Source organism: Carcharodon carcharias, chromosome 4 (genome assembly GCF_017639515.1).
Source record: "Carcharodon carcharias isolate sCarCar2 chromosome 4, sCarCar2.pri, whole genome shotgun sequence".
NCBI lineage: Eukaryota > Metazoa > Chordata > Chondrichthyes > Lamniformes > Lamnidae > Carcharodon > Carcharodon carcharias.
This window is the reverse complement of record NC_054470.1, coordinates 169,675,987-169,688,924: the sequence shown is the minus strand read 5'-3', so window position 1 is coordinate 169,688,924 and position 12,938 is coordinate 169,675,987. Positions and strand designations below refer to the sequence as shown.

Genomic DNA, 12,938 nt, shown 5'->3' with positions numbered 1-12,938 from the left:
AGACCCTTTTGAAGCTTCTGAAGCTCAAATGGCAGGACAAAATACTAGGCACTGAGGTGCTCATCTGAGCTGGCATGCCAAGTATCCACATCTTATTGAGACATTCACAACTGAGTTGGGTTGCTCATATAGCCAGAATGCCTGACACACGCTTACCAAAGCAAATCATCCATGAAGAGCTTGAGCCAGGAGTGCATTCCCATTGTGGTCAAAGGAAATGCTATACAGAGACTAAATGTTTCATTCAGGCATTCTGATATCAGCTTTGAGTCCTGGCTTGCCCAGGATCACTGCACCTGGTGCAACCAAATAAAGAAATAGTGTGGAAAGCACATATCAGAGGCAGAGAGAAAACACAAGGAGAGGAAATCCTGAGCCAGCGTCTCATCTAAAAACTCAATCATCTGTGGTATCCTGTACTATTAGCAGCAGAACCTTCCGGCGCAGAGCAGCCTTAGCGATAACATACATAACCACCAGAACACTTCCAAACAGCCCAGGTGATGATCTTCACCTTGAAGGACGAACAAGAGAGAAGAAAAGCATTTAAAATTCTTTACTTTTACTTAGTGTTCAGATGGCGAAACGAATGATAATGATTTGGATTAAGGTAGAAGCAAAGATAACTAAACAGAATACAAAAAGTTTTTTAAAAATGTCCTTTCTATTAATCATTGTGGAAAAATATAACATTCCATTAATATAAAATTAGCTTTTCAGGTCTAGCAAAGATGTTTAGCATTAATTGAGTTTAGTGCATAGTTCAATAACTTGTAACCTTTCCAAGGGTTTTTACCATTCAAGGGTCTGCATCAAATTAAAAAAACAGGTGTGGCCTCCTTCAAAAGCAAGCGCATATCTGAGGCAGATACTTAATAGTGTAAGAGTGGACATTCTGGTCAGTTTAATTAATTCCCATAGATTGCAATTTTGGGCTGACTCAAGACCACACCTTCTGGAGAAGTATAGACTCACTTGACAGTGACTTTTGGATCTCCACATAATTTTGCACCCCTGTGGACTCCAGGTACTGATGCTGGCTGCAGTGGAATAATTGTGGCGATCACTGACAGTTTTGCTGTCATTACAACAGCAAAATCCAGGCCATTTATGTTCTCTTGGGGGCAAGTTAGCATGTAGTGATTAGTATACCATCCTCTCCCACCAACCCCCCGCGGCCCTTACCCTCCCTGAATTGCTCCTTCCCCCTCCTCTTTAAGATCAAAATGTTTTGATTTTCCCTGTGCCCAGGAATATATTTGGGTCCTCACACCACTTTGTATCAAGGGTTACTAGATAGGTAAGAGGAAACCTGGAAACTTCCCACCAGTTGTTGTCCTGATGTAATTGATTTACTAACCACAGTTTTAAGAATTGAACACAAAGCTGTTTCAACGTCATGTAAGGCTTGTGCGGCAGTGCAGGATCTTAATGCATGGGCCTCGTGCAGACGGTTGTGGCTGAAAGATGAACCTGCTGGATTCACCAAAACCAACCAGTGAAGAAATGACTATTCCAATTCCCAGCCGCTTTGCTTTCTAGCGAATTATTCAGCCAGCTGCATGAAATTCTGTGCAATTTTTTTATTCATTCATGGGATGTGGGCTTTGCTGGCTGGACCAACATTTATTGCCCATCCCTAATTGCTCTTGAGAAGGTGGTGGTGAGCCGCCTTCTTGAACCGCTGCAGTCCATGTTGTGCAGGCGCACCCACAGTGCTGTTAGGAAGGGAGTTCCAGGATTTTGAAGGAACAGTGATATATTTTGAATTCAGGATGGTGAGCGGCTTGGATGGGAACTTCCAGGCGGTGGTGTTCCTGCCTTTCTGCTGCTCTTGTCCTTCTAGGTGGTAGTGGTTGTGGGTTTGGAAGGTGCTGTTGAAGGAGCCTTGGTGAATTCCTGCAGTGCATCTTGTAGATGGTACACATTGCTGCTACTGTGCATTAGTGGTGGAGGGAATGAAGCCCTCCATTTAACTAACACCTTTTAATGTTGTAAAGCTTCCCGAGGCATTTTAGAGGAGCGTTATCAAATAAACCAATTTTATAGTGACTATTACACTGACCGTTTTAACACTAGGAGCAAGGTTATTGCTGGTCAAATGACAAGAGCAAATACCCGACCCAGCACATAGCACTGTAATATGAATGCAGCACTATCATTGGAGGAGACCCTTCAGTATAAATGAGGCAATGCTAGTACCTCCAGTGGCACAGGTTCCCACCTCAAGAACATCAGCAGCGACTGCAGACCACCAGTTCATTCTGGGGTGGGAGAGCTCATTCGGGTAAAAGAAGAAAAGCTTTTATTTATAAAGTGTCTTTCACACCTTCAAGACATCTAAAAGCGCTTTATGGTCAGCTAAATACTTTTTGTTGCAGTAATTGCTGTTGCAGTAGGATGTGTGTCTGCCAATTTGCAAACAAACAATAATAAGATAATGACCAGATATTTGGTTTTAGTGATTGTTGGTTGAAGGATAAATATTGGCTAAGACACAAGGGACAATATCCCTGCTCTGTTTGAAATGGTACCATGGGATCTGTTATGTCCTCCTGAGGGAGCAGACAGAGCCTCAGTTTCACATTTCACCTGAAAGATGGCAACTACGACAGTGCAGCACTCCCTCAGTACTGCTCTGGAGTGTCAACTGGATTATGTGCTAAAGTTCCAGAATGGGACTTAAACTCACAAATTTTGACTCAGAGGTAAGAAATGCTCCCAATCCAGTAGCGTGGCATTTTGCATTTTAAACCTGTGCAGTTTTCTCCTGACACAGGGGAAGATTAATTGCCAGAAACCTTGTGTTTTGAATTTGAGTAGTGCTCTCCTTGCCAGTGAACAGTTGCCATTGGAATAATAAAGCTAAAATTTGAAAGTTTCTCACCTAAAGCTTGTTCAGTCACATGGGGCAGGGTTTTTAGGTTGGTGTGCGAGCGCGATCGGCAGGCCCGGGAGTAACCGGGGAACGGACCGCCAACCACGATCGGCCCCCGACCCACAATTTCACACTAGCTGGCCAGCTAACGGCAAGCCAGCATGAAACGCACGCTGAAAGGCTCAGCGCTGCTGGGGTGGAGGTGGGAGGAGGAGGGCGAGCGCTCACAGAAAGCTCTCTGAAGGCAGAGAGCTGCCTCAAGGAGCTGAAAACCTGAACAGCCTAAAATAAGGGTCACGCAAGCTGGAAAAAAGTGTCCAAGCTCCATAATCAGTCACCTGAAAATGTAGGCAATGAAAATGCTGTCACAGAAATTTATTTTTATTTTAATTTATCACGGAAACCTCAACCCGCCCGTGGGTGAAGTTTCCTGAAAAATGCAATGGCCGCCTGGCCAATTCGCCTGCCCGCCAACCGTAACATTGTGCACGCAATAAAAAATCTCTGTTAATTGCACTGTTAATGGTCTTAATTGCCCTCTTAATTGCTGGTGGGCATGCTTCCGAGTTTAGTGCAGGCCTGCTGACTGAAATATTGTGCCAGTGCGCAATAACGTCAGGACGCTCGCCCCTCGTCATCACACGCTATTTTATACTCAAGGGGGTTGGGTGCATGCCTTCCCGCTCGGGGAAAAATTCTGCCCATAGTTACTGATGGTTCCTGATTCCTTACCAAAGTGGCTATTCTTGATTTTTGAGCCTTTGGTGATGTCTACTGGGAGAACACTGAAACTGCCTGCTCCTTTCCTCCACCAAGGTCCATATACACTTATTTTGCAGATAATATTTAAGACTGAGAGCTCTGTCTGAGTTTCTTTTTAATATGACTCTCCCTAAACCTAGATCACTAAGTCCAGTTGTAATTACCACACCTCTATCCTGGATGAGATCAGCTAACTCAGCACAGACTTAGAATTTAAAATGAAACTTGTTAATCTGCGTGAATCAACACCACACTGGGGAGGGAGAATAGGGTAAGATTTTCACTGTGTTTGATTAAGTCATGCATGCATTCTTTATAAATGCATTCATCATTTTGCTACATAGCAAAGATTATATTACAGGGCTCCACTCATAGTCTGAGCATGAACACAGGTCGGAGATCGAGACTAAAGCCACATCTGCAGTCCATGCTTTTGTCTAGGCTGGGAGTCTCACCTCACAAAATTCCCTTATGGTACACAGAGAAAATCTCCCCATGTGGTGTATTTAGTCAGTAACAGCAGCCTCCTATGCCCCCACCCTCCCACCACATCCGGCCATATTTGTTTTTATTTACCTTTTTTTTCTGCTCTCTTTCAGTTTCTCTGGACCACGCGCACCACTCCCTAACCTGCTCCCATTGCCAGTTCTTGAGCCAGCCAGCAGACATGTAAGAGCAACTTGGGGTGACTGAACTTCCACTCAGTTTTATCTCCCTCCTCGTCAGGAAGCGCTTGGCCTTTGCTCAACACCTAGTCAAACTTTTGGAACTTCCTTGATGGGAAACTCCGTGCAGGGAAGCAACAACACTACAGCCTTGTGCCAAAATCCACCAATTCTTTGAGTTCTGGTGAAAAGTTATCAGTCTGAGCCGTCAACGTTCTCTCTATCCTTGCAGATACTGTCTGACTGACTGACTCACTGTTTATTTTTGTTTCTACATCAATTCTTGTGACCCTCTTACCAAAAATGTTTTTAATATTACTTCACTTAAAATTCTTCCCATTTTGACCTTTATCCTTACTCAGTAAAACCTGTCCCACAAGATATAATTCCTGCAAATGGAAGGCAACTCCAAATATGGATATTTCTATGTTTCCCATCATCATTTTCTACCATATTGTAGCCCACTCAGCAGGAAGTCACACCTCAAGGCAAGACAGATGGAGTGTCCTTTTTTGACTGTGCTGCAGCATCCCAGCGGCCTGGCTGAAAAATGAAGTAACTAATTTTCTATAGTTAGCATACCCAGTACCAGGCACATCCACTGCATGGATTCAGATTCTCAGCCTTGGAGATGTAATGAAATTATTAGCTGCTATTTTATCAAGCCAGCATTCTGTAATTGTTCTCTAATTATTAATGAACCTCATGAAGCAGTTATATTCACCATACAGTAAGAGTGATATTAATCATTTAAATAATGTTATCCTTCATGTATTTTAGTAGAATTTAAGGCTTTACGAAGCTCTGATTAATAACTGGAATGCAGATGCAAATTTAATTAGTCTTTTATAACATTTTTTCCTTTTTTATAGGAGTCCCCACGCCTAGTCAAGAAATTCTTCGCCATACATTGAACATGCTCGTAAGAGAGCGGAAAATTTATCCAACTCCTGATGGATATTTCATTGTAACGCCACAGACTTATTTTATTACCCCTTCTCTCATAAGAACAAATAGCAAATGGTACCATCTGGATGAAAGGATACCTGACAGGTCTCGATGTACTTCACCACAACCAGGAACTATAACTCCATCTAACTCTGGCTGCCTCAGAGACAGAGCCCACCACAGAAACCACTGTGATTCTTGCAACTGCTTTAGAGAGGAATTCCATAATCACTCATCCACCCTTCAGAAAAAATCAATAAAGGAATGTAAAGATTCCTATTGCCCTCCTTCATTCAGCCAGATGCCAGTAACACAGACTGAGAAAAGTAGGAGTACAGTTAACTGTTCATATAAAACTGAAACATTGCCAAAAGCCAAGGATGGTGAAAAGCAATCTAAAAAATTTGGTTTGAAATTGTTCAGACTGAGCTTTAAAAAGGACAAGTCAAAACAGTTGGTGAATTTTTCAGCTCAGTTTCCTCCTGAGGAATGGCCTCTGCGCGATGAAGATAATCCAACCTCTATACCAAGGGAGGTAGAACAGGAGATAATTAAACGCATTAATCCAGACCTGACGGTGGAAAATGTCATGAAGCACACAGCGCTAATGAAAAAGCTCGAAGAAGATAAAGCTCATAGAAATAAACCAGGCTCATCTGCTCAGCACAGTGGCAAGAGCAAAAAAAGTAGAAGTCACAAAAAGTCCCATGGTAAATCGCGATCACATAGCAAGTCTAGAGTTCCTAAGGGGGAGCAATCAGAAGATACCCATTTGGATGTAGCAGAATCCAGAGAATATGAGATTTATGATCCAATTACCAGATCCCCTTGTGAAAAAAGTACCACTATAGAAATAAAGGGTGATAATGGCTTTCTTATACATGATAAAATGAACATGGTTGAATCTCATTTTCCTGTGACCCCAGAGTGGGATGTATCAGGTGATCTTTACAAGCGAAGGATGGAGAGTCGATTTCATGAACATTCAAGGGAAAGTTTACAATCAAAGGTCCATCGGAGCCATAGCCATACTCAAGACAGAAAATCAAGAAATGATAGAAGCAGCAAAGCCAAGGAGAGGTCTAGATCAATGGATAATTCGAATAGACCTCTTGGCACTACTTTGTCAGGCACAGCAGAAGAGATGCTAGGATGCAGCATGGATGAAAGCCACTCAAATAATGACAAATTACGTTCTTCCAAATTACTCAGTCATCACAGAGCGGGACTGTCATCACATTCAAATCATATTACTGAGCCAAGCATACCAGAATGTGTTGATATTGATAATTCGGCAAGTGTTGGTGAAGCCTGCAATTCACTGGAACACACTATAGCTGGAGATGGTTTGCCCAAATACAATGAACCTAATTGTGGTACCGATACAAAAGCTGATGATTACTTTCAATGTAATGCATCTAAGGAGACTATTCAGACTGCTTCTTCTCCATCAGCTAAGTGTAATGATGAGTGTCTATTCAAAGATTATGATACTTTGACCTTGTCAGATGGCGTTAAGAAGCTGTCCCCTTTGGATAGATTCTTGAAACACCCACCTATTGAAGAAAATGTGAATGGACAGCTTGAACAATTGTCACTGCAGCAGAAGCATTACCCTGAAAAGATAGATATGGACAGCATTAATTTGCCTGTAGCTGGGCAGGCATCTACACTATCATTGCCAAATGGACAAGTGTTTAAATCACAGTCTGAATCTCAGACTGTAAATCATGTGGAGAATAGTTATCAGGACCCAACTTTACATGAATCGCAACACAATAAATCATCAGAGGTGCTTCATAACAACTGTGAGAGCCTTGTTGGCCTAACAAGTGTGGCACAATCACTGCCTGTTCTACCAGGGCATGGAGAGGAAACCGGACATCAGGAGTCTTCCTTTGACTATTATAATGTGTCCGATGATGACTCAGAAGATGAGACCAACAAAAACCAAGAAGAGGGTAAAAGCCGAGATGATGGTGGTACTGTGCAGTGGTTGCTAGAACGAGAGAAAGAGAAAAATCTCCAGAGAAAATTTGAGAAGAACCTAACTCTCCTGAGCCCAAAGGAAAGTGATAACAATGCCAGCCAGAAAGCTTTGCATTCTGCTCGACTAGATAGTATGGACAGCAGCAGTATAACAGTAGACAGTGGATTTAATTCTCCACGGTAAGCAAGAAAATGGTAAATCCAACACAATCATCCATTTAAGATACTTATTTAAGGTTTTGATTTTGTGGCAGATTATTTCATGGTGCTAGACTTCAAAAGCCGTATGGTAAAACTTGTTAAATTTAGAATTAAGAATGAAGAATTGTATGTTTCGGTCTTTACCATAGCAATACATTTCATAAATTTATATGTATATATTTCAAGCAGTATTGAGTATTTTAAAAAGCAACAGATACACTCACACAGAGTAAGTCCCTTAGAGATAATGTTCTGACTTTGCACTCTTGGCTAGAACTTCTCCCCCTGCCAAGAGTGTATATCAGGAAATAAGACATGAATGTGCTCATCATATAAAATAATAGTTGGAAACTCATGAGCAGTGCACACCCTGAATTCCAATATGACTTTCAGCATCATTACTCCCTGCCTGGAGCAAAATGTTAGAACACTAACCTCTCCTCAATTGAAAGAATGAGAAGACAAAATGTGGAGAATATTAGAAGAGCATCGATGTATCACAGTGAAAACATGTTGATTGTTATTTATCATGCAACAAACAATAGTATCCAAAAGTTGGCACAAATGTCTCATGCTAAAACAACAAGCTTTTTAAAACTTTTTTTAACTGAAGATTTTCTGACAGTAAAATCCAACAGAGTTGGAAAATTAACCACACATTATTTTTATGGATCATATGAGTGAGACTCCCTATTTACCATAAGATTATGAACTATTTTATGCTTTGTATACATTTCCCAGCATCAACTGGCCTAAGATTCTATGGGCGGGATTTTCCACACCCGCCCACCGCTGGGATCCTCCAGTCCCACCGCAAGTCAATGGACTCCTGGCTGGGGCACCGCCTCACCCGCAACGGGGCAGGAAAATCCCGGCCTATGTATTTGGGCACTTGCATGTGACAGAAAGAGAGCAAGAGAGAAAAAAGACTCTCAACCTGCCAGTATGAGCTGGAATTACCCCAGGTCAGTGAAAAGTTCTAACGCACAGTATCATCTGGTGCCACATCACTAAAATGTGCAACAGGAAGGACCAAGACAGTGCACCTGCATTAGATTTTATAGTTGCTGACAAATTAACATAATGCACCCTCTCCCAGTCTGACCAATTGCCTGAATTTAATGTGCAGCGTTTTTGCATTGCTCTTTGTTCCTCCTGAGCCACTCTTGGTTTTGATTTTTTTTTTAACAATAAGTCAATGTTGCTATTCCAGCAAAATTTGAAATTTAGCAAGTTTAAAGGTTACATTTTTATATTAAAAAGCACAATTATTATAATGTAGGAAAGTAAATAAGTAAAACTGTGAAAGATGCACCAGCTATGAAAAATGTGTAAGCACTGATGAAGGATTGCAGTACAGGACGGGTGTTTTCATTGCACCAAGTAATAGCATCAAATTCTGATGTTATCAGTTTAGATGTAAAGCCAAAATCTCTGTGCAATTGTCCTGAGTATGTGTCTCCATCTCTCCCACCACCTCCACCACCGCTTTGCCACCAAACTCTCAGAAGGGCAACAGCTATTGCAATACGTTGATACTTATATTTCCTACACTATCTATGCTTCTGGCCTCTTTGAGTTCTGTTACCCAAATAGGCCATAAGCTGTGAAGGATTAAATGTTATGGCATTAGTGTTTGGAAGCATTAATGTTTTTCCATCCGTGGTGTCTTTCAGTACTCGTGAAAGTCTGGCCTCTAACACTTCAAGCATAGTAGAAAGCAACAGGCGTCAGAACCCTGCTCTTAGTCCGGGACATGGAGGCACGTCAGCATTCAGTTTCCGAGCAACTACAGATCCTGCACCATGTGAACCTGAAAAACTGCAGAAGCCCATGAAGTGTCTAGCTTCCGTTACCAGTGTTTGAGCAAACAGTAGTAGCTGTCAGCGACAGATTCTGTATCACACCCTCGGCAATCACACACCTGCACCTCAACTGTCATTTGAAACACAATGACACCATCAGGCATGCTCTTACATTAAAAAGGAGGTGCAAGCTAAATGTAGAAGCCGTTTTTATGAATTGGAGCCTTTTTTTTCCATGAGTACTTATTAATTTTACTTCTTCATCCTTTAGGTATTGAGTGGGTAATGCAGCTTGCTGCATGGCATTCGCCTACATCATACTGCATGAATCGTCCATTGTGGTTTTGATAAAGAAGAAAAAAAAGCACAAACTCGTTTGCACTTCATGACTTTGGTTTCTTGATGATATTCTATGAAAACTTCATGTTTAGAAATAATCTTCTTTAGAGCATTATCAAGCCAGCAAAATTACTCCTGAGTAATTTTGCGAAACCAGTGCATGTGTTAAATCTGGGCGAGCACATATGTGGCAGTCTTAAACACTGAAGATATCATCTTCAAATCTATGGTCAGTTATTTCCAATAAAAATTGTTAAAAGTTATGTGGTACCAACAGATATATGTTGCACTATTAAAAGGTAAAATAATGTCTGACTTTTTTATTGTACAAGATTATACATCTCGTGTTACTGTACATATAAATAAATATTGAAGGTGTCGAAAGCAAGCCCTATAGAAAAACAATGAAATTGCTACAAGTTTTACAGTTGTGGTAAATCTTATATCAATATAATATGTGAATTTGATGTGCATTGTTTTCTTGTACAAATAAATATACTTCAGAGAAAATGCGGTTGAATAAACAGCTCTCCAGATTAAAAATACTATTTTTTTGCATGTACGAAGAGAGTTACTAAAAAGTACAATTGAGGCATTTCGATCACTGCAAGAGTCAAAATTTGAGCAGCTTGCACCTCACCTGGGTCCCGTTAATATGTTGCCACTATTCGCTCCGTCCTAACTATTCTAATTATTTTCCAGTAGTGTATATATGAGTTTTGTAGGTGGAAGCTTAGCACTCTTGGATGATAGTCTAAGGCCTGCCTTTATTGTCGTGTGTATACGTATTACAAACATTCTGAAGTATTCAAGTGCATGATGCCACATGTGTTACGGATAAAAAGGTACTAGAAGGGTATTTGTTACATCCAGTGGCACATGCAGCCAGATTTTGTGTTTGCTGTTATCACCAATTCTAGCACAGCATCACCTTTTTTTTAATATTTAAATGTAATCTTTCTTTTGTGCCCATTACTGCCTTTGTGTTCTGTGATGCCATTAAAATATTTAAATTACTTTATATTGTGGGTTTTGTTACACTAGAACTGTTTCACAGATTGGTAGGACACTTCAATTTGAAGCCAGTCCTTTAGTTTTGTATCTCCATATAATCTGGGTTGGGTTTTGACTTCTTTTCTGAGTCTTGTCCCACAACAGGTGATCTTTATAAAAGAATCTTTTAAAATTCCTTAATCACTATTTGGAAATGTGTAGCTATTGCTGCTGCACCAAAATCCTGTTATATTTGTGATATTGTAAACATACATATCAGGCATAAAGATGTTCATGGCAGTAATAGTACTGGGATACTTTACAGTTTATAGCTACCTTCCTTTTAATTTGTTCAAACGAAAACTATGACCACAAAAAGAAAACATTAAATTTGTTTTTAAACTGACTATTTAAACATGACCCTGCAAAATAAGCAGTTAAAAAAGAACTAAAAATGTATATATGCTAATAAGTGTGCCTGATCTGTTCAGCTACAACAGGATCTTAATAAAATTTTGCAGATGAGACGCATTATCCTTACATGGCAGTGGTAGATCTGAAATGGCCTTCAATGTATGTAACACAGCTTTTTTTTTTCACTGTAGTTAAGATGTTGTTCATGTTGCACATAACTACCTCCATAGCTTTTATGAAATGGTAGCAGAAACTCCAATGTAGCATGATTTTCTAACTCTGTGACTTCCTCCTCTCTCCCCCTCTCTCCCTCTTTCTTTCTACCTCTGTTACCGTCTCATAAATGAGCTTCGCCAGACTATTGCTTCTGAATTCTTATGCTGGTGCTTTAACTCCTTGAAGCGTGGTTTCCAAACTAACTTCCTTATAATATTCATCTAAATTTATGTCTTGTTTTGAAACATGTCAAAGCGTTACAAGAATAGATATCTTTAATGAGGAGGTTGCATCTAAAGTCGGGTCTATTTTAAAAGACTAAATTCAAAAGAATAAAGATTGCTTTTTTCGTGAATGAATGGATTGTTATGAACTTAAGTACAAATGCAAACAGCTTTTTTCTTCAAGCAGAAGGGAGTAGAGCAGCCGAGACTGCCTTGTATAAATATGTTTGCACTGAATAAAAATAACAAACATTTTTTTTAAAAAATGTGTCTCTCTGGGTGCTGTTAGTCACCTAGATAGATGTGTTTATATATTGTAAAACAATTTCTTACCAAATTTTGGTTCATGGAATGTCTTCCCTAACGTTACTGGATTATGTTATAGCACATTATAACAAGCTTGTTTTTGTAAGTGTATTATACTGTAAAATAATGTGTTTAGTTGTCATTGCTTAGTACAATAACTTGAACTGTAAACAGGGATTTTTTTTTTTTATGTTCCTTATTTAAAAGTCCCTTTGTGTGAAATGTGTTTCTGTTGTATCGTAGCTTGTGTGGATCTCCCCTTTGGGATTGTGTTATTTACTTTAAAGCCATTAAATAACATGTTTCTCTAACATTTTGGGGGTTTTGCCTTTTTCTTAAAACAAAACGTGCCCAGTTGATATCCTACAATCAATAATATATTGAAATTCTTGCTGGAACCTACCTCATCTTGAGTTGCCTGACAAACCTTCCTGTTGTGATATTTTTGTTACACTTTCGTGTCAGTTTTGCCCCCCACTATAAATTCCTTTGTCCACATTTATACGAGGAATTGCCTATGCAAACTTTTTTTCCTTTAGTCTTTCATGGGGGCCAGCATTTGTTGCCCATCCCTAATTGCCCTTGAACTGGGTGGCTAGCTAGGCCATTTTGGAGGGCAGAGTCAACCACATTGCTGTGGGTCTGGAGTCACATGTAGGCCAGAGCAGATTTCCTTCCCTAAAGGGTATTAGTGAACCAGATGGGCTTTTAATGACAATCAGTGATAGTTTAATTGTCACCATTACAGAGATTAGTTTTCAATTCCAGATTCATTATTTGAATTTAAATTCTACCAGCTGCCTTGGGGGATTTGAACCCATGTCCCCAGAATATTAGCCTGGGCCTACTGCATTACAGCATCATCTCCCCCAACTTGGCATGCAACTCATTCTCCTGTCGGGGTAAAACACAAGTGAAATAATCAGCTGACTTCAAAACTCAACTAGTTTTCTTTTAACGATATGAAGGGAAGGGTTTTCAACTTCACAGACTCACAGAATTGTTACGGTGCAGACAGAGGCCATTCGTCTATTGTGTCTGCACCAGCTCTCAGCATTTTGACTTAGTGTCAAATGCCTGCCTTTCCCCTGTAACCCTGCACATTGTTTCTATTTAAATAATTATCCGGTGCCTTTTTAAATGCCCGATTGAACCTGCCTCCACCACACTTCCAGACAGTGCATTCCAAACCCTAACT

General features: G+C 40.3%; 1 protein-coding gene across 6 annotated transcripts in view; it reads left to right on the top strand.

Moving 5' to 3' along the window:
- Positions 1 to 12,051, top strand: part of LOC121277098 (storkhead-box protein 2-like) — a 126,752-nt gene extending 114,701 nt beyond the window's left edge. For 4 of the 6 annotated variants that reach the window (XM_041186098.1, XM_041186101.1, XM_041186100.1 and 1 more), the window contains exons 3-5: positions 5,178 to 7,422; positions 8,185 to 8,408; positions 9,520 to 12,051. In XM_041186098.1, the coding sequence (XP_041042032.1) occupies positions 5,178 to 7,422; positions 8,185 to 8,392 (2,453 nt within the window). In that variant the 3' untranslated portion in view covers positions 8,393 to 8,408; positions 9,520 to 12,051. Of the gene's footprint in view, positions 1 to 5,177; positions 7,438 to 8,184; positions 8,409 to 9,119 lie in introns of all 6 variants that reach the window. The other 2 variants (XM_041186099.1, XM_041186103.1) reach the window with 2 other exon arrangements.
- The last annotated feature ends 887 nt before the right edge of the window (positions 12,052 to 12,938 follow it).